This window comes from Drosophila hydei, unplaced genomic scaffold, assembly GCF_003285905.1.
Source record: "Drosophila hydei strain 15085-1641.00,03,60 unplaced genomic scaffold, DhydRS2 tig00000060-arrow-pilon, whole genome shotgun sequence".
Classification (NCBI taxonomy): Eukaryota; Metazoa; Arthropoda; class Insecta; order Diptera; family Drosophilidae; genus Drosophila; species Drosophila hydei.
The window spans coordinates 7,170,965-7,192,201 of NW_022045656.1; the positions used below are offsets into that span (position 1 = coordinate 7,170,965).

General features: G+C 38.7%; 1 protein-coding gene across 4 annotated transcripts in view; it reads left to right on the top strand.

Annotated features, from left to right (window-relative positions):
- The window catches only part of LOC111595466 (hemicentin-1), a 174,413-nt gene that overhangs the window by 25,629 nt on the left and 127,547 nt on the right, over window positions 1-21,237 (top strand). For all 4 annotated transcript variants that reach the window (XM_023309229.2, XM_023309231.2, XM_023309230.2 and 1 more), the window contains exon 2: window positions 13,599-13,743. In XM_023309229.2, coding sequence (XP_023164997.2) covers window positions 13,686-13,743 — 58 coding nt within the window. In that variant the 5' untranslated portion in view covers window positions 13,599-13,685. The remainder of the gene's footprint in view (window positions 1-13,598; window positions 13,744-21,237) is intronic.

Genomic DNA, 21,237 nt, shown 5'->3' on the forward strand with positions numbered 1-21,237 from the left:
GCATGCACGAAAATGTTGAAACACCTGTCGCCATTGCCTCGACGGCTGCTTTGTTACCACCCTGCTAATATTGTTTGGTAGTGTGTTTCGGGCATAAAGAATATGGATTTACTTGATCAAATGATCAAAATAACAAATCACAAAAATCTATAGAAATACGAAAGGTGTATTTCTTTGTGGAATAGAATATACTTTAGTAAAGCTTTATTCCAGATTTTTACGAATTGTTTTGTATATACTTTTTCAGTTTATTCCAAGATAAATGCTAAATAAATGAATACATAATTAACACAATTGCCAAAATTTCAAACATAAATGTGCATATACTATAATAAATTATATTTATTTTATTTTTTTTATTTATGATTTTAATAACTAATTTATAAAACAATTTAATTGGGCGTATGCTAGAGCATTTTGGCTTCGTTCTAAAAAGTTTTTCTTCACATATGTTTTCCTACATACACATATTTATGCGTGTTTATGTTGACAGCTGTTGCTGTTTTTGTTGTTGCCTTATAACCGCATGGTAGCAAATTATTTAATTAAGTGGCACTCACCTTGGTAATTGTTTAATTAGAGCCTCCCGTATGTGTGTGTGTGTGTGCGGTCTTTTACCTCACTAGTATGTGTGAGTGTGCGTATGTGAATGGGCGTGTCTTGAGCACAACGTTCACGATTTTTGCAAAGTTTTCAGCGAGCTGCTATAATTGACAGGTTTAACCATCAACGCCATCATCGTGCTCGGCTCGTTTGCCGCTTGTTTGCTCTTTGGTTGCGGCTGTAATTGCCGCTGCTTATTCCGTAGCGCCGTCAGGTGTGGTACAACTTTTTCCGTTGCCTCGAAAAGTTGTACATAGAGAGGGCCGACACGTTAATGAGAGCGAGCAACGCTAAATAGTGGGGCCAATTAGAGGGCGCTACAGAAAGCGGCAATTGAATTTCGTATTTAGCATTTTGCTGGCCAGGCCAAAACTATGTAATTAAAATCGAAAAGCGAATATTTTGTGGGTCGTTTAATTAGCAAAAAGTATAAATTAATTTGGGAGCTGTGCGCGATTTTATTGATGCGCCTAAAATTATGCAAATGCAATATTATCTAATTAAAATGAACACATACGCCCGCACGCACACGCACTCTCATACACACGCACATAAGCGCACACAATTGGTATTTGGCTAAGCTTTTAATGAGCTTATATTTATAAATTTTTGTTTGTGTTTTTGGCCGTTCGCATTATGCCGAGTGCATAATTCATTTACTAATATCAGAGAAAAAATGGTTATTTATCGCAGGGACCAGAGAGATTTTTGGGTTTTAATTAACCTTCCTGACAGGGGTTAAACGTTGCGACATCCACATGAACAAGATTGCATAAAGCTCGTTTTACCAACTTTCGTTGAATATTATTTATACAATTTACCTGCCACTCGTGTGCTTTATATTAAATTTGAAATATATTTTTGACACGCCACAAAAATGAAAGCCGGGGTTCTTGTTAGGCGTCGCATAGGTGTAGGCGTCGTTGTCAAGCATTCGGTTTGGGCCACGTTGTCGTGTTGTTGCTGCTTGTTCGCTGATCCACTTAACTTTATTAAAAAGGCCGCTTCACACAAAACTCAACTTTGCCTTTCACTTGCGTTTCAGGTTCCGCTTCAAAATGTATGACTCCAACAACATAAACGGAGCAAAACGTAAAACATACAATATTTACACCACATACTCTGCCACGCAGGTGGCAACTAAGGAAGGAGTATGCATTTTATTTACAGCTGGATTTCATATAAAATATGGTTTTATAAATGAATCTATTTTTAATTGCACATAAATTCATACATTTTTTTCGAAACTGAACTCTTTTATGTTTTATGAGCCGCAAGTTTTAATATATAATCAATCATTCTTACTATATATAGACTTACTTAAAAATAGCTCTTTCAAACAGTTGAGAAATTCAAATACAAAAAGAGGCCAAAAGCCAGAAATAGATTCCGTTGATCTTTGTATTTGAATAATTAATTTTAGAATGTATTTTTAGTTTCAATACCTGTTTTAATGAAGTATAAAACAAAGCATGATATAAAGTAAGTGAAATTTATAATTATTTTAAATTTTTTATTTAGCTATACTATTAAATAAATATTTGCCTAAAATTTAACTCAAACATTTACAAAAATGATTCTTGTCATTCTATTTTCGTAGAAATAGAAGTGAGAGAATTCATATCCAAAATTCTCTACATGCCTTTCTATTTTACTCACCATAAAGTATTCAAAGAGTTTACTCATCGCTTAACCGAAAATATTTCTTCCAGTCAGGAGAGCATTTCGTATTCGACGCTTTGCTGTCACAACATTTGTTTAGCGTTTTATTCCGGCTTTTTCATCTTGTTGAGCTATAAACAATTTGCGATGATATAGAATTTCCTGTGGCGTATTCGTTTGAAATGTTTTTATTTTTAAACGTTTGTCGTTTAGTTGTCGCTTGGCGCGACATGCGACATGACTGAGTTGTTGCGCTCCCCCCCTCGGTTTTTTCTTTGTCTCTTTCTTGCACCCTTCCCTTACTTCCTGGTCACATACATATACATATGCTCGTTAACCTTTTGATTTCGCTAGTGACTTTTTGGCATTCGAGTCTCTTTATTCCACTCGCACACTGCCTTCTTACCTTCCTCTTTCTCACTCTTGCCATCTGTTTATTTGGCACGCAAACTTTTGCTAGCAGCCGGTTGCAATCGAGGTGAAGGCGGGTCATGTTTCATGGCGCCAGTTTCTGTGGCTTCCGTTATGTATTGTGTGCGAGTGTGTGGTGTGTTTTGTGTGTGTTTGCTTTGCCTACTTTCAGGTAGGTCAACTCTTCGGTTTGGCGCTTTGCGCTGTTTGCTTTTTTGGTTTTCCGAGCTAGCGTGTTGTTACCAAAATTTATTACGACAATAATGTTTTCAATGTTTGCTCTGTTTGGACGCGTCGTCGCCTCAATGCATGCAACACACTCGCCTCGCATATAAGAATCAAATGTTTGCGGCGTTGATATGCCTGCCATGCCATGGTGCAGCACATCATTGAGTGTGCCACAAAATGCAAACTGACCTGAAATTGCACTCAATGACACAAGCATTCGCAATCGCACCAAAAATGCACAGTGCACAGTGTACAGTGTACAGTGAAAGCAGTTGGAGCGTGCCCCCACACAAAGCACTTCGTACACACATTCGCTCTGATACCCACACACACACCCTTAATCGAAACCTAAATGCGAAATTCTTGTTGCAGATTCTCGGGCAGACCGGTGCCGGCGACTGGTCATGCATTTGGCCTCGTTTTCATTATATTCTGCGCCTAAAAGTAGCCAACAGTCGCTCACAAAATTAAATGCACTCACGCACGCACCAGCGGCCGTCGCAGGACTCACATCATTTTGAGCCCATTAAATCGTTTCGCTCGCCCGCCCGCCCACTTCCAGCGCTGAGTGGTTATTGATTAATCGTCTTCAGCCAACTTGCTGGCCCTCTTTCACTCTTCGCTCTCTCGCATTGTGAACTCAAGTGTGCACGGAAGCGCTGATATCAGCGCTGATGCTGATGGCATTTCGGCAGCCAGCAAAAGTGTTGCACGCTTTAAGACGCATCACGTTAAGCGCTTAAGTTAACCCATTAACTGTAGCGCAAGGAGTCATGTTTCACAAAGCATTAAGCTCTCTTGCACGAAATCTTCAGACAATTGTAGACTTAAGCTGAAATTTTGTGTGAAGCCATTACAAAAAAAAGACAAAAGGAATTTGAAAACTTAAAAAAAAAAACTGGAATACAGTAATAATTGAATTTGAACGAATTTTGAGAAGTGTATCATATTTAATTGTTTTTTTTTTTTTTTGCATTGTTTATTATTATTATTGTATTATAATTGTTATTAAAAGCAGCAATATTGACTATACTCCGATATACTGCGATATACTCCCCTTCATTGTATTTAGAGCAAGCACATTTTCACTTCATTTCAAACACTTCGAAATTCTGCAGTATAGTTCAGACTAATAATTTCAACTTTCTAAGCGCTAGCAGCGTGTTCAATCGCTCACAATTAACTTACATATTTGGTTCATCAATCATTTGCGATTTGCAACCACAAAAACTGTGTTTCCCCTCTACGCCCATGACAGAAATCAACATGCATTGCCATGTACCATGTGGCAATCAGCGATTTCGGAACAATGCCTAGAACTATGCAACATACATTTTTCACAGGCTACATAACAATGATTGCCATTGTTTTTCAGCCGCGCAGGCACCCCTCACCTCGTCATTTCTCATACATATATGAATGTTGTTGCTGTTGTTGTTGTTGATTTACTACTGACCCGATTTTCGGCCTGTCAACACATGCAGCGGTCACGCTCCCCGCGCCGTAACACGTGGCTGGGCCAAGAATTTGTCGCCTTGCCAAACTATGTGCAACTAATAGTTACAATTTGGCGCCCACACACACACACACACACACACACACACGCACATACACAATAGAAACAAAAACTACGCCGTGGCATTGCATAACTTTTGGGTGCCACATATGGCAGCTTTTGTTTCGGCTGTAAGCAGGCATGCAACAGCGTACAAACTGCAGACTCCAACCTGCCACGACTGCGTTTAGCTGGCTTGTACGAGTAATAGGTGGAAAAGGGGTCGGTTCGTGTGGAATGCCCATTTTAAGTTGTTGGCATGCCTACCATGAGCAAGGACTATGCCTTGCAGCGCCTATAGTTATGCAGCACGTCTATTTTTTCTTTTACTCTGCGCGCTGCTCGTATGCTTGAGTGAAATTTTTGCGCTGCTTGTTATGCCTTTGCTTGCTTATACCCTCGAAATATGAATTCAATATGGGGTATGAATCAGCAGTGAATTGTGTATAAGTAAGAGAACTCTTTGAAAACAATTTACAGCTTATATATTTTACACAAATCCTAAAAATTACTTCCTTCTTATGATAAATAACATAAATCAGTTAACAGAAATCGTATCATTTTCCGACTATTCATATTTTTCTTGTTCCCACCTTTGCTAGGGTACTCGCTATTTCATCATAAGCCGATCTTTGCACACTTTTCACTTTGTATTTCGTTTTGGTTTTTTTTTGTTGCCGCGCATGAAAATTGTTGCATATTTTGCAGCGTTCGCGTTGCTTTGCGTATGTGGAGCATGTGTTGCCAATTTTGGGCTCCGCTTTTGCCCGTAATTTGGTTACATGTCCAACTTGCAACATGCAACTATCAACGCATCGTGCTATTTTAAAGGCAAAATACAAGATAGTGCTGCATGTATTTGGTCGACTCTTGCTTGGTAGCTTAATTTGGCGCAATGAAACATGCAACTCCACATTTGCCGCTGGCTTGCCCAACACAACGCACAAATCTAACCAACTAACCATTTTTGACATATTGTCTGTCAAACATCGAGAAAGATGAACTGCTTCCCTGCTGCTGCCACTGCCACATACTGAGGTAGCTTCAAAAGTATTGCTACGCATAGTTTTGTGAAGCACATTATGCAGCTCGGTGTCTGCCTTGACTTTCAATGTGATGGACGGATGGCACACTGCACGAATTGTGTCAATTTATATGCGAACAGAGCAGCCACCCCCATCGACCATTATTAAAAAGATAAAAAAGCGTTCGAAATATTTGCTTCGTAATGGAAAATATAAAATACTCTTGCAGAAACAGTATAGTGCTCAATAAGTTTGATTCGATTTGGTAGGATGTAGGAATGCTTATGAAGAATAAAAGAAAATTAAAAAAAATCATGCAGATTATTTAACTAATAATATAAAACTAAATGTGAAATAATATGTTCAATAAAAAGTTGAATTGGAAGCTCAGTTATTATTTAAATTTAAAAAATATTGCTGAAATAATTTTAAACAAAATTTTATTATTATTTCTAAAATAATTTAAAAATAAATTACATAAAAAATATTAAAAATACAAAATTTAAGTTTTTAATATTTTAATATTTAATTAATCAAGAATTTTATTCAATAAGATACGAAAGTTCAACGAAATTCAAGTCACGCCTAAACGAATCAACTCTAGGAGAAGCCAATTTGTTGCGCTGCGAGCTACGTTCATAGAGTCTTAAGTATCTCTGTTCATGCATTGCAAATTTTGTTAGAAAATGATCATACCCTCTGCAAGGGTATTCCAATAAAACAGAAAACAGCGTAATTTTTTTTCTAACCCTCTCTGCGTTTGGCTGGCATTCTGTGATTTTTCATTGTGATACTCGCACACATTCTGCACTCTAGTCCTTTCACTCACATCGCCTTTCTCGCTTTCTCTCTCACACTCGGGCACACATTGCTGGATATTGAGTGCACTTTGTCAAAAGTTATTTTGCAACATTTGCTATTATGCACTCGATAACAATTTTATAACAGTTTCTTCTGCCCCGCGTCCCAGAATCGGTTATTTTTTCGATTCACAATTTATTGTGTTACATATATTATTATTGTGTATTGAAAAATGCATTTTTCATGACATTACAACAAAAACCGTTTGGGTTCACAGTTCCCCAGGCAAAGTTTTTGGCTTGAAAAATTGCTGTGGCCCCGGTCCCGGACAGGCGTGCGCATAAATTGTTTGTTACAGTAATTGGAGCACAATGTTAAAGTATGAATTTTTAATTTGATTTCGATTTCCATGGAACTCTAGCAAAGGGCTCCCAGAAACCCAAAAAAGACCTTGTGCATAGCCTACATTCCTTTCAAGGTAACTCTGATCGGTTGATTGATGATGATTTGAAGATGATTGCAAAAAGTTCTTCAGAATTGTCAAAGAAAGTGAAGGACAATTTATTGGATTTATTTATTTATTATTATTATTTTATCAGACAGCATAAACTATATTTTCTTTAGTGCACTCACTCAATAACATTCATTATGCTGAAAGCTTTCACGTACTTTTAAAGCTTATTATTATTATTGGTGATTCAAGCAAACAAGCACTCGTTACCTGCTTAGAACAAAAGTCAGGCTGTCGTTCAGCTTTCTGGGTTGAATTTTGAGTCAACTAGTTGTGTTGACTTTGCCGCTTGATTGTTTTGGCGTTTCTTTGGCTTCGGCTAGCGGCTGACTGCAGCTGGCGTACATGTTGCGGCTTCCAGGTAACCCAAATGGCAACGTGCCAGTTGCCAGTTTCCAGTTGCTAGTTGCCAGTTTTCAGTGTCTTGGCTGTGTTTCTGTAGACTTGACTTGCCAGCCAAAGTGAGCCTTGACTTGGCCATTTGGCAGCAGAATAGACCGCAGCGACATTCATATGAAAGAGAGCTTTAATGCGCCATTTTCAATTTGTTTTAGATTAAAAGGCAAATCCAATTAATCACAAATCCCATTTCGCCTACGGAGCAAGGAAAGCCATGGCAAAATATATATCGAGCAGCGAAAGCAAATGTTGCCGCTTCGAATATCAATCAATTACAACGAAAGTATTTATCGGACATGCTTATCGGCTTCAATAAAAGCGCACAAAAAACACATGACACACATGACAACGGATGGTAAAGACACGCACACACACTCAAATACACATACTGGTCGGAGGGGAGGGGCTGAGTGGGCGTTGGCTGTAAATGTCATGGGAGCTGCGCACGAGCGGCAACAAAAGTGAAATTCGATTAAAATTTATCACAAAACGCAAATCGCATAAAAAGCAACAGCAATGTTAAGGCTTCTTCCACTTACACGTCTTTGTTTTTTTCTTTTGTATGCGTGTGTTGGGGTCCGTCGATTGGGGACTCAGCGGAAACAATAAAAAAGGCGCATCATTAATTTTTGCAGTATTTCCAGCAAGCCTCAAAATTTATCGTAGACGAACAAAAATAGCAAAGAGAAGACAAAAAATAGCTAAAAAGTCGATAAGCGAGTTAAATAGATTGGGTGTACTCAATTAAGGCATACCCTGTTAAATGTTTCAGCAACGGGGTGATTAATTATGAAATTATGGAAGTCAAATATATTGAAAATATTAAAAATTCTCAAAGCATACCGTCTGCAATATGTAAACATGACAAACTGAGTTTTTACCATATTTTAAATTGAAAATATTTACTGTATTTGCTATAGATTAATAAATATTTCGTATATTTTTATGTAAATAAAATATTTACAAATTTAAATTAAATTATGTTTTGCGAGTGTTAAAATTAGCAAAGATATATAAAATAATTGCTTGTATTTGGTTTCAATTTCGTATTTATATATTTAAATACGTTTCCTTAAAGCACATTACGTAACTACCTTAAATCGAGTGCTCAATGAATAGACACAGGGTAGAGCAACAGCTAAGAATTGAGATGAGCCAAGGCATCGAGTGTTCTGCTTGCGTGACTGTCTCTACCCCATTCTGTATTCCCTTCTCTATTCCACTTCTTGCCCGCTATGCTGGGTGAAAGTGGGTGAAAGTCTTTCACTACCCAATCATTATTCAATATGTTGACTTTTGTGCTTTCACATTTGTTTCGCACCCTGCCACATAAGTCATGTGTGGGCAATTTGGGTGGGCGGCAGCTTGCGTCCCGACACCCTTTGTTATATGCGGCAGCGCATGCAAAAGACAAAGAAAAATTTGCTTAAAGTGCCGATCGGCAGACGCGCAGCGCGTCGATGTGGAAATTGCGATAGTGCCGCCGGGTTGGTGTTGGTTGCAACACAGTGTGTCCCCCATGCTCCACATCTACTGCCCGCATGCCAAAACAATGAACTCTGGCAACACTGTCGAAGTTGTTTAACTTTACATTTGTTGCCCTGGCTGTTTGCCTGCTTCAGTTGCTGGTTTTCTGGCCCTCTGCTGTTGCTGCTGCTCCTAATTCACCTACTCCTTCTCAGACTTCAGTTCTCGCTCGTAGCCACGGCCACAGCTTAGTGTTGCCTTTGATTAAGGTGCCCCCAACAAGTGTCAGCCAAGGGGCATTGCTTTCACATAGCTCCTATCATTGAAATAGAGCCGGTTATAGGTGTCAGTTTGGCAAAACTGTAAAACAAAGTACAATTAGTTTGGCTTAGTTTCAAAGGTTATTAAAGAGTTTCTAAAGTATTCAAGTGAAAGTGAATACCTTAAGCTTTATCAGTTCAGCTAGAAGGCAATTGATAATATGCTTACAGTGTTTAGAATTAGCGTATCTGTTTCATAAAGAGAATGAAACTTAATTTAAAATTTTCATTTCACTTAAAATATAAAAACAGATTACAGCAGCAATTAAGTTATTTTCAACTATAGCAGAGCAGCGTGCCGTGACGGGGCGCAAAACCATGCCGCCTGATTTTAGGCGTCAATATAAATTAGGACGTATTCGAAAAGCTGCGCAATTAAAATTTATGAAATTAAAAACAAATAATAACACAAAATTTAATTACGCTCAAACCAAAAAAAAAAAATGGAAATGTTCAGTTTTTTAGTGGTCGATTTTTTGTTTTTGTGTATCTCATCCATTTCATTTGCACAATCAATGAGGCGACCGCAGTCGAATAACATTTCTGCATGATTGTGCTACAGGCAATGCAAGCAGCGATTCGCGTGCACCAACAGCTCTCGGGCACTTTATGATAAAGCAATTGACGGGCGCCAATAAGTAGGCAATGAAAATTAAAGCGACAGATGAACTCACAATGAAATTTAACAGCACTCGAAATGTTTTCATTTTTTCTCTCGTTTTTTTTTTGACTGTTAATTGAAAGCGACGGCAGCAGACAAGTACAACGTTGTAAAATCAAGTAATATACTCCTTTACAGTAAAGTGAGTCGAGTAGCTATACTGATTTAAGTATGAAAGGTAAAAACTTTAAGTAGGGGAATAAGGGAATTATTTTTATTTTAGTATTTAAACAGACTGCTTAATTGGTCGTTTCGTACTTCTGAATAATTTATTTATATAATAAATTACGAAGAATATTGCGTGATGTAAAAAATGAAAAAAAAACGGATTGAGATCATTATATCTAAAATCAAGAGGAATTGTATATTGTATGGTACTTTTTCTCTTGACTTATTGACATTTTTATTAAATTTCAAATCGATATAATTTTTATTAGATATATACACCACAGAGAAACACAGCTTGGTTTGACAATAGTATAAACTATGATACAAATACTTCATGACATATTAATTACATATTTGAGTATACAGGATATCTATTAGTCTTACATGCTTACATGCGGGCGAGCATTGATTTTTATTGTTTTTCCATTGCCAGCGACTTTTACGAGTTTCATGTAAATTTAATTTGTCTGCCAACTGTTTGCGCTGTCCATCCCAATGCCCGTTGCATGCGCAAACCTTTTGCTATTTGGTGGTTAACCAAAAAATATTCGTGTGTAACACATTTGCAACTTTACAACGTTACACAAAACTCACACAGATACAAACACTCATAGAATGTAGGAGCATGCCACGCCCAGTTGCGGCCCACTTGACTAGCTCAGATAGTTTTGCATTGTTGCGGTAAATTGGCAAAAATTTACATACCATTGGCATTTATTGTTTATGCATTGGTTGCATTGCCACATCATCATCACGACAATGACGATGATGATGAGGATGATGATTATTGTGATGTTGAATGCTTGCGTTTATATAGATATATTCGGGTGGTTGTTGCCAGTCGCTTGTGGCTTTAAAATTGTGGCAATTAAATTTTGCTGGTTTTTTTTGTTGTTTGTTGAGGATATTATAAAATATATTTTATAAGGTTTATATGCACACATATATATATATGATTGTATTTAGTGTTTATAAATATTCTTTCAAAATCTTTCGCTTAGTGTTGCAGGCTTTTATTTTAATTGAGGTTTTAGTTATAAATTGTGCGCTTTACGGTTAATTTTGAAATGGATAGCAAAGGCTCGTAAGCTGCCATAATTGGTTTGTTTTAAACAATTTGTGTGCATGCCAAGTGGGCCAACCTTGATGGGATTTATATTATTTATGTAACAACCAAGTACACTTATACATACACATTTATATACATATATAGGAAAAATATTTATAGGTAAAAAAGCTGGGATTTACTTTAACATTTACTTTTTAAATTTTTTTTCCACACACTTTTCAAAGCCAATAAACAAACAGACTTCACATTTTGGCCATAAATAAAAAGGCCAGGCGGTTTTTAGTATTTGCCAACAGCTTGTCCCAAAGACGTGAGAAAAATGCGGCTACTGGCTACAGTTTGCGCATTTTGCCTTAAACAACAACACCTGCCGCTAATGGCCAGTGACTGGCCCAGCGCCATATGTTTGATTTATAAGCATTCTCTCGTTTTTTAGAAGGCATATCTAAACTTTTTGCTCATTTAACACACATATACACACACAGACAGAGTCCCTTTTCGAACCCAACCCAACTGGGCTCAAAGTCTGTTCAGCCAACAAACAATTGCCATGTAATAGTTACTCCGTTGCCCTTGTTTTCGAGGGTTCGCCTTGCATAATGACAGCTGTGTGACATGTCATAAGCCAAAAAAGAACAACAACAACCACAACAAGCACATTGACATTAAAATACACACCCGCACACACATAGCCACAGCCAGAGTCACATATTGATGATGTGCGTCAAATGCCATCGATGTTTCTGTCAATTTGGTTTGGCCACAGTTGTTGTTTTTGGCTCCCTGATTGTTCTGTGTCCATTGTTCATTTGTTCAGTTTGCCAGTACGCTTATCAATGCATTGCTTAGTTCATTTATACTGTGATGTTCTACTGCTGTTGCTATTGTTGCTGGTTTGACAAATTGATCGCGTGATATGTTTGCCGAACGACGACAGTGTTGTTACTGCCGACTGTCGGTCGTCGCCTGGCATTGATGGCATTACAATATGTTTGCCTCAGCAACTAACGAAACATGCCACCAAATAGTTGCAATTGTGTCACTTATTTGTGCTTTTCCCAAAATTAAATTCATTCATTTGGCTAAATTACTTCAAATGCAATCGATTGTCCTAGAGATTATCTTATTTACTCTAACTACAGCATAGAACAAAGAATTTAAATTTGACTCTAATTAGTTTGCTTATTTTTTATTGTTATACGTCTAACCACATAATTGATTGCAAACCCAATTGATCGACAACTAAATTGAATGACAAAATAAAGTTAGTTAAATAATTGAAAATATTATATGATATAATGGACTCTAATTTAAATTAAATTGCCATGAAATCAATCAGAAAAGTAGTAATAGAAAAAGTAGTGTGGACTAAAAAAAGTAAAAAATTAAAAAACATGCATAAGAAACAATAAATAGGAAAAAAATAATAATTAAATTTAAATTTTTTTGTGAATTATTAAATTAATGCAATACATTTCTTTACAGCAATAAAAATGAAAAATATATAAATTATAAAAAAATTATGATGAGATAAATTTAAAACATAATTAAAAATAAAATAAAAAAGGCTTTTAAATAAAAATAATTTATAAGATATAAAACTGTATATCGAAAAACAATAAAATGTATAACATAAGTATTGTTGATAAAGTTTGCTTAAAGAGCAAAATCAAATCTTTTTAAGACATTATAGTCTAAATTAAATTAATTTAAACGAAGGCTAAAAATATTTCAATATCAACAACTTGTTGCTTTATTAAATCAATTTGTAATGGAAATCAAATACAAATCGTAATTAAGTAGATATTACTATCAAGAACACATGTCACTGTGAGGCTTCAAAACTATTTACCAACATTACGAATAGAGCTGCTGTTGTGCCTGTTGTTGAACAATATAAGTTCGTAGCCGAACCCAAGTTGTACAACTTTATGTCTGACTTTGACTTAGGCCAATCAGCTGCAATGTGCATGCGAGCAACGGTGCATCCTGCATATTTCAAACTCTAGAACCGTCAGATGCATAACTAAGCCATCGACATTGGCAGACGTCTTAATTGTGGACGATTGCGTTACCAGACACATTCCCGGACACGGAACACGGCAAACGGGTAGCCGGATCGACAAGGACAACGGAACAACGTCAATTCGTTAAAATCTACGTCAGCTTTGCTGCTAATTTTGTTTGCCTTGTGTAGCGCGCACACACACACACACACAAGTGCCGCCCACACATATACACTCCAGTGAGGCTTCATGTGCACAGTGTTTGAGAAAAGTGTGCACACGTTTCGTCTCGTAACATTTGTCGCTTTGTTTGCTCTGCACTCCAAACACTGCAGACAAAATGCTGTCGGAAATCCACTGATGTCTGATGTCTCTATATAACGCAGCCCTGAAGCGACCAGGGCTGTCTGTAGTTAATCCGCCTAACGTTATGCAATGAAAAGTTTTTTGTTCAAAATTAATTAATTTTATGTGCAAACAGTTGTTAATTTTCTCCTTTTCTGCTTTGTTTTGTTGTTTTTTCTTCCTCTCTTCTTTTGTTGCTTTATTTCTGTGTGTGTGTCTCGTGTTGACCCTCAAAGCATGGATTTCGCCCTGGCAACGTTTGTTGGATTTATTGTGTGAAATTTTGCTTGGCACGTTTTAATTGGCTTAAACATTTTTAGAGTGAGGTTCCCTATTAATCATGCGTATTTTTTATTTAATTTTGCAGGTCATCACCCATGTGGTAGTAAGCAGAAAGTTGAAGCGCATCAGCAGGTTAACTACATCGAACACAGTTTGGAGAAGTGATGAAGTCATGAGACCGACATTCGATCGACGCCTCTGGATATTATTGTTCATTATTTTAGTACAATGTAAGTAGACCAAACTCTCAATAAGACATGACCAAATTAATGCGGCAAGTGGCCCTACTAAGCCAAGCAGCTCATATATTTGCCGCATTGCTTTTGTTGAAAACGAATGCTCCATTTTGTATGCCGGCAACGTGTGAAAAATAGTTCACAGATAATCGCAGTCAGGCAGGTCACATTATTTATGCGCCAGCACACACAACGCCTCCAAATCCTCACCAGCCTCCCACTCTGCCAGTCGCCAGGGCAGCCCAGCTTGAGTCGGCTGTCTTTAGACTCAGTACCAGAGTCGGTTTCTGCTAGCCCTTATCAGCTTGATATTCTATGCCACAAGCAGCAAACAAAGCCATTTCTTTTATTTGATGTGCGTTTTGGGGCATTCGAGCTTCGGGAGCGGAAAAGAGACGCAATACGGTAGGGGCCAGCAGGCTGACCCTGAGCGTTTCCTGGCCAAATAACGTGTGTGTGCGCGTGTGTGTGTGCTGGCCTCAAGGCCTGTGCTCCAATAGGATAACCAGGACAGGTTCTGCATAGCAAGCAACTTGCGCTTTGCTCTTTAATGCAATGAGGCGTATGAGTGATATACCATTAAGTAACCCATATTACTCATACGACCATGTGAGCCAGCGGAATCTCAGTTGTACTGTGAAAGCACTGTTAAAATATTTATTAAAGACTTCAGTTATATCACAGCTAAGCTCTGCAAATACCTTTTATATAAAATATAAAATTCGCTAACAAACTCCATAATAAGTCGTATATAATCCAAAAATAGTATAAATAAAAGCAGTGAATAATTAAATAAAAATAAAAATAAAATGATTTATATAAATTAAATTTTAAAAATATTATATAAGCTAATATTAAATAAATAACATAGTAACTTAATAAACTTAAATAATAATTAACTTTAAATCATAATTTTTAATTAAGCTTAATATTAAATTTAAGAAAATATAACTACAAAAGAAACCATATAATTTTTTTGTTAAACAACTTAATAAAATATGGAAAATTTAGTGACCATTTAGCGAACATTTTGAATATATTATAATCGTAATATGGATTTAACTTCTTCAACTGAATCTGGATCATCTATAACAAGATATTCATAAGAATTGTAGTGGAGATCCTAGCAAATCGACTATTAAAGCCAAAGGGTTCGCCAAGATTATATGTAGATACTTCTTTAATATTAACTTTGACGTGTGCACAGCCGCCATTCACAAAGCTTATAATTCAGTCAAACAAAATGTGGTCGCACCTATCTGGAATCATGTAGCCCATCGATCATACATATTAAAACAAAAAATAATAATGCAATAAAATTAATTTATTATGGAATAGAAAAACAAAAATGTTAAGAGAACAAAATGGCAGTTTCTAAATGCATTTTTAAAATAATATTAAAGTCGTTATGTATTCATTTTAGTTTAGATATCAAATTAAAAATACATTTAAAAACAATCAATCATAAAAATTATATCTTCTTTTTCGAATCTTCTCAATAATTCAAGCCCATCAATTAAACGAGTGAACAATCGATGCGATAGTTCATTGCTTCTCTCAGAAATCAAATGTCATGCAGGATTGTCTTCTCTGGGGTCATTTGAAGGTTGCGTTGAACCGCAGCACCCACATAAAAGAAAAAAAAAACGCAGAAAGTGAGCAGAGTGCCACAGTAGCCATACATGTCAGAGCAAAAGTCAGAAGCGTGTAACGAGCGGTGCTGCCAAGGAGAATGCTCGGCATATCCGACTACTCTACGCAGAAAACGGAAACGGAAATGCGCGTTCAAGAATTTTAATCTGAATGCGCAATTTCGCGTGTGAGCTGTGTGCCAAAATGGCGAGGCACATGTCGACCAAATGGCGGCAACGCAACGTTGCCACGTCCCCTGTCGACCGCCTGGCACCTCCTGAAGCCAACCCTTCCCTGCCACCTCGCCACGCGCGCTAACCACCGCCCCTTTGTTGCAGCACATGTTCCACTGCGGTGCGCCTTGGAATTTCACGCGTTTATTTGCAAAGATTACGAAATGCGCCGGGACGCCCGCTAAAGTTTTGTATGCGTTTCCTGTGCGCTGACGGCGTTGCCTTTTCCTCTGCACCAGCCCACAATCCCTCACACTTCGCCCTCTGTCTGCCACTGTGTGTCTGTTTTTTTACACTGTTTGCTCGTCCGCTTGCCCCGACGTCTCGCTGACTTGTTATGCATGCAAAAGTCTGCGGCAAATACACAGCCTGGGAACACATGCGGCCCCTTGCCCGTTCAGTAGTGACATGCAAAATATTTTTGCATAAAAATGTTTGCTCACCACACACACACACGAAAACGCTCAAGTCCTGCGTCCTGCAGCCAGCAGTCGTTGCACTGGCAGCTTCAGCTTAAGCTAAAGCAATCCCGTTTCATGTGAGCGAAATTTTCAAGTTTAAAGAATTTCAATTTCAATTTCAATTTTAGTTATAATATTATTTTTTCCTCAAGCCAAGTTAAGCGTAAAATTTGTCAGCAAATTTTTAGTAAAATGTTCTCTGTGCAATATTCAGTTTATATATATATATATATATATATATATATATATGTATATATATCTTGCTACCTTGGCTATATCATAGGATATCTGCTTGCTCTCCCTTGGGCTTAATGTCCAACATTTTATCCATGTATTTAAGCTGAATGTGCGTTCGCTACGTGTTCGCCATACTAAGGAGTCCCAATACCATCTTGATAGCCTGGCTAAGCGAAGTGTGTTGCATACTTAAATGCGACAGCAACAGCAGCCATGAAGCATATTTCAGCTCTAATAAAGTGGTGCGTAGGGTGTGCTTAGTCATATTATTGGACTGTCATCATCCGGCGCCATTCGCAGTCACATTTACATTGACCTACATGAACAAAATAAAACGAGCTGTAAATTGTAGAGACAATCGCTTAATCTACATTTAACTTGGCTTTTAGGCTTATCATATTTTAGAAAAATTATGTTATCGATTAGCATTAAACTTGCGCGCTTTTGTATATTTTTGTATCCTTTTTCAATTTTCTGAATGCTGAAGTTTTTTTTTATTAGTGTAGCTATATTTATAACAGTAAAGTTATTAGACTTAAAACAATTATTTAACGTGCTCGTTTTGGTGCTGAGCTCTTTCTTTATTCCGACGACTTTATATTTAATGTGAGTTTGAAGCTGCTTTTCACTTTAATAACTATTCTCATCAGTTGCACAATGCTCCACTATCTATCTATCTATCTATCTATGAGAGATGTGAAACTCTTTTCGAACAATGTCGTCTCTTGTGAAAGTAGGCAACACTTTGCAACTTGTGGAGGGAACGGCATCAGAAACAAAATTCCAAACGAAATCAGCTTAAATTTCAGCTTTCAAGTGGACTCCTCCACTCAATTTTGTGCTCACTCAGCGGCTCGCTGCCCTGGTTGTTCGGATGGTACAATCAACAAGACAACCGCAGCGCGGGTCCCGGCATGCGTGGGTGGCACGGGCAGGTGGTTGTTGTGCGACCAGTTGCGACCGGTCATAGATGACTCTTGAGCTGAGGCCACTCAGCGGCAACTGCAACTGCAACTGCAACGTGGAACGGTGAACGTGCAGCGTGGTACGTAGTCGTCGACTTAGTTAGCCACTTTTCTTTTATATAAAATGCGCCTTTTGTGCCTCGAGTGCTCCGACTGCCACAGCCTTTCCTCCCTTGGGCTACCCTTTCATAAGAAAAATACAGTTTGCAGCAAGTTTATTTTAAAACTCGACTTTTGTGTGCTCGAGTTTACTTTGGTGGCGAATTACTTTTCGGTTATTTTATGTGGCTCACAGACGCCGCTGATTGTCTTGTTGTCTGGTGTTGATGCAGCGCCAAAAGCTTCACAGACTGTAGATACTTTTAGGGTTAGGTCTACTTCATGGACTTCCTCTGCTACCCACTACGTCCGGTTCGTCGCGGAGTTTATTATGTTGGCCGCTTCAAGTCGAAGCCGCTTGCAGAATGCAATTATCAAAAGTTTTCGTGTTGTTCACTCTTCTGCCACCTCTCACTCCCTTTCTCTCTCGCTCAGTCTCTCTCTCCCTTCGTTTTTTTTCTTTTTATTTTTGAGCGCCTTTGTCGTATGGTAGAAATTATGGCCAGAGCCATTTTGCTGTACACAGTTGGAGCTCTGCCTCTAGCTCTTTGATTTCGTTTTCTCCAATTGCATTTTTTTTCGTTAACTTCTCTCATTGCTGTTTAACATGGCATAGCAAATGTGGAACAAAAGTTGAGCAGCCAAAGTCGAAGTTTGCGAAGCTCTTAAAGCAAATGCAGTTTCATAAAGTTTAAAGAGTCGCGCGCATTTCGGAAGCGGAAATGTAAAAGGTAAGGCGTGGCAGGGCGTACATTGTGCCAAAAATGCTAAGAGCGGAAACGCAGCTAACAATAAAAGCCAAAAAGGGCATAAAACGCGCACTTCCGCTTTAAATTTCCCCAAGTTTTCACTTGCATTCGTATGTGTGTGTGCGTGTATGTAAGTGTGTATGTGTATGTGTGAGGGGGTCACCGTATAACGTGCAACACCGTGTGGTCAACACGAAGCTCTGGGCTTTCTCCCGTCTGCCGGTTGCCGACTGCCGGCTGCCGGCTTCCGGCTTGGCTAGACCGACAAAAAATTGGCCGCACACTAAATTGCACACCTGAGATTAATGCGCCGGGCACTTGAAAAGCGTTTTGAAACACGGTCCGGCCCGGCAAATAGGCCAAAACGAAAGGTGTAAAGGCCAAAAGCAGTTGCCGCTGCAGCTCTCAGGTTTACAATTGTATGCAAAACACGACGTTCTACGTTGCCAAAGTCAAACGCTACTCAGGCGCATTTTCTTCCTTTCCTTTCATACCAGACACCAACATTTGTAATTGTTGTTGTTTTCTTCTTCTTCACTGTCGGGTCGTTACCAGCTGACGCCTTTGGGCTTTTGTAAGCGAAAACGCTAAATGAAGGCGGCTGAAGGCTTAAGCTATCATGACAGTGGCTCTCCAAAGTTTTCTGCACAAGTTCTAAGGGCCTCATATTTATCCTTTAAATTTGACTAAATTTATATTGCTGCTTTTTATGCTACGCTGATACGTTCGAAAAGTTGTTGGCTATACACAAATATATACAAAATAAATACCCAATTATATTTTAGATACAATTTAACTGTTGGATTCTTTTCTGTAGCCACTGTAGAAAAGCTTTTTTATCTTGTCTGTATTTTACTCTCGACCTTTGTGCCTTTCGGGCTCATTTCTTTTCGTTTCTATCTGCACACACACCCACAAAGTCGCTGTGCTCAGTGAGTAAAAGCAACTGAAAATAAATTAAGTGGAAGTAAGTCGTAACGAAGTGATACATAATTCTTTGTATTTTGTGTGGTCCTCTCTTTACACTTGCTGCCCGCCATTCGCCATGTCTTTGCATTTTTACTGCATTTCGTTTGAGTTTATTGTGGCCAACAATTGAGTGCAAGTTTGTGGCACAAAGCAGTCCACAATATTCTCACTAAGAACTGGTCTTTAATGCACTCACATAAGTGGATAAGAAACGTTAAAAGAATGCGGCCTTTGCTGTAATTATGGCAGTGTTTAAGGTATGCTTTCATTTACGGTAATCATGAGAAGGGATTCGCATATCACTGAAATATGTAAAGTAAAACTTTAATCCAAGTTTTAATGATATCATCGCTGCCTTTAAAGAAGTAACAAAAATGTAAGCAAATAAATACAAATAAAATGAATTTTAATACTCGTCATACTACATACCTAATACTCTTTAGACTTCTCTTATATCAAATATTCTTCAACTTCAACTGATTATTTAATAGATATCACTTTGTGCAACAGTATTTCCGTATTTCATAAAAAGCCTAAAACAAAAATTCATTGAAGCCAAATAGTCTCTTTCTATACAAGATATGTGGTGTCTGCAAATCTTTTTCTCTTATGCACTAAGAAATATATAAATATATATTTTTACTTGTCGCTTATTGCATTACAAAACTCGAATGCCCGACTACAGAGTATGTGAATGCAGGACGCAACTTCTGCCCCGTGGACACCGAAAAATGCGAATGGCCAGGATAACAGTAACCTAATATAGCGTAATTTGGCTTTAATGACCAGACAGAGAATGAGGGCGAACGGAGAGGTTGTGATGGAGGTGAGCTACAACAAAGGCCACTCCACTCCACTCATTTTGTTGGTCCCGTTAAATAGCCTAAATAACTTAATATCAGGCAAAGAGCTGGCTGTCGCTCTGATTGAGATTCACCGGCAACGAGTGTCGGGTCGGCTTTCCTACCTATTGCTACTTAACTAAGCCAACGATATCATTTTATTACACAGCTCAATGACAACGCCAGCTACGCCCAACGCCCTAAATGGATAAGACCTGGGCGAAATTTTAGAGCTGAGAAAATGCCGCTGCTAACTAGTTGAAAAATTTCACTTTCGATGGGGCTCGACTCTAACTTTTAGCTGCTGCTGCCTTCACCTGCCACTTGCCATGAACCACCATAGCCACCGTCCTACCTTGCCCACTCTACATCGCGCGCACTTCCAACTCAAAGGCCATTAACGTGTTTCGTTTCATTTAACTTTTACGCTCGATGTTGTCCCCGGCCTCCCTGAGGGAGTAGCGGAAAGAGCGAAAGCAGCGCTGCTATTTAGCACAAGAGCAGAATTGTCGCTCCCGCCCCACACCACATCGCAACACACCACCCACTGGTGGTATTTTTGTTACACTTTGGGCCCATGAAACGAAACTTTTACCTGCTGCATGCTTGACCCAACAAAGGACGACAACGTCGAATACTCGTGAGTTGGCGGGGCCCACGGAAGACAAGGGATCACTGGGTTTGAGATTGGAGTTTTGGGTGTTGGAGGTTGATGCTGCTGCTGCTTTGGTGGGTTGACCTTCGCTGCTGACAGCAGCCGTCATTAACCTTTCATGATGAGGGAACAAACCGGGGCACAATCAAGCGGAACAGGTGGCAGCTAGCAGGCTGCCTGGGGAGCTTCCTACCGAGTCCTGGCAAGCAGCCATCATCGGTAGCTCGAAGCTCGAAGCTCGACGCAAAACTTGATTCCAGTTTGCTTGCTGTCGTTAAATTTGAACTTTTGACTTGCTGGTTTGCTCTTTATTGTTGCTGTTGTTGGGTTTGTTCATGTCGTGTTTGTGGAGGTTGTAAAGTATGTTAGGTAATTTTTGGCTTTAATGCTGTCTGGCAGCGACAGTTCGCCCAATGACCTAGTTTTCCGACTCTATCTGGGTGTGTCTGCGTCTGTCGCAGCCGCAGCATTTTTGTTTAACTAACCACATGCCACGCCCACACAGTAACACACATACGCACAGAGAGACAGAAACAGTCGCAAATTATTAGCAACCACAGCTGTGTCTGTGTGTGTGAGTGAGTCGTCAGCCAGACTGCGGTTACACTGCTGCTCTCAATTGTGCAGCAAATTATTTGCCAAACGC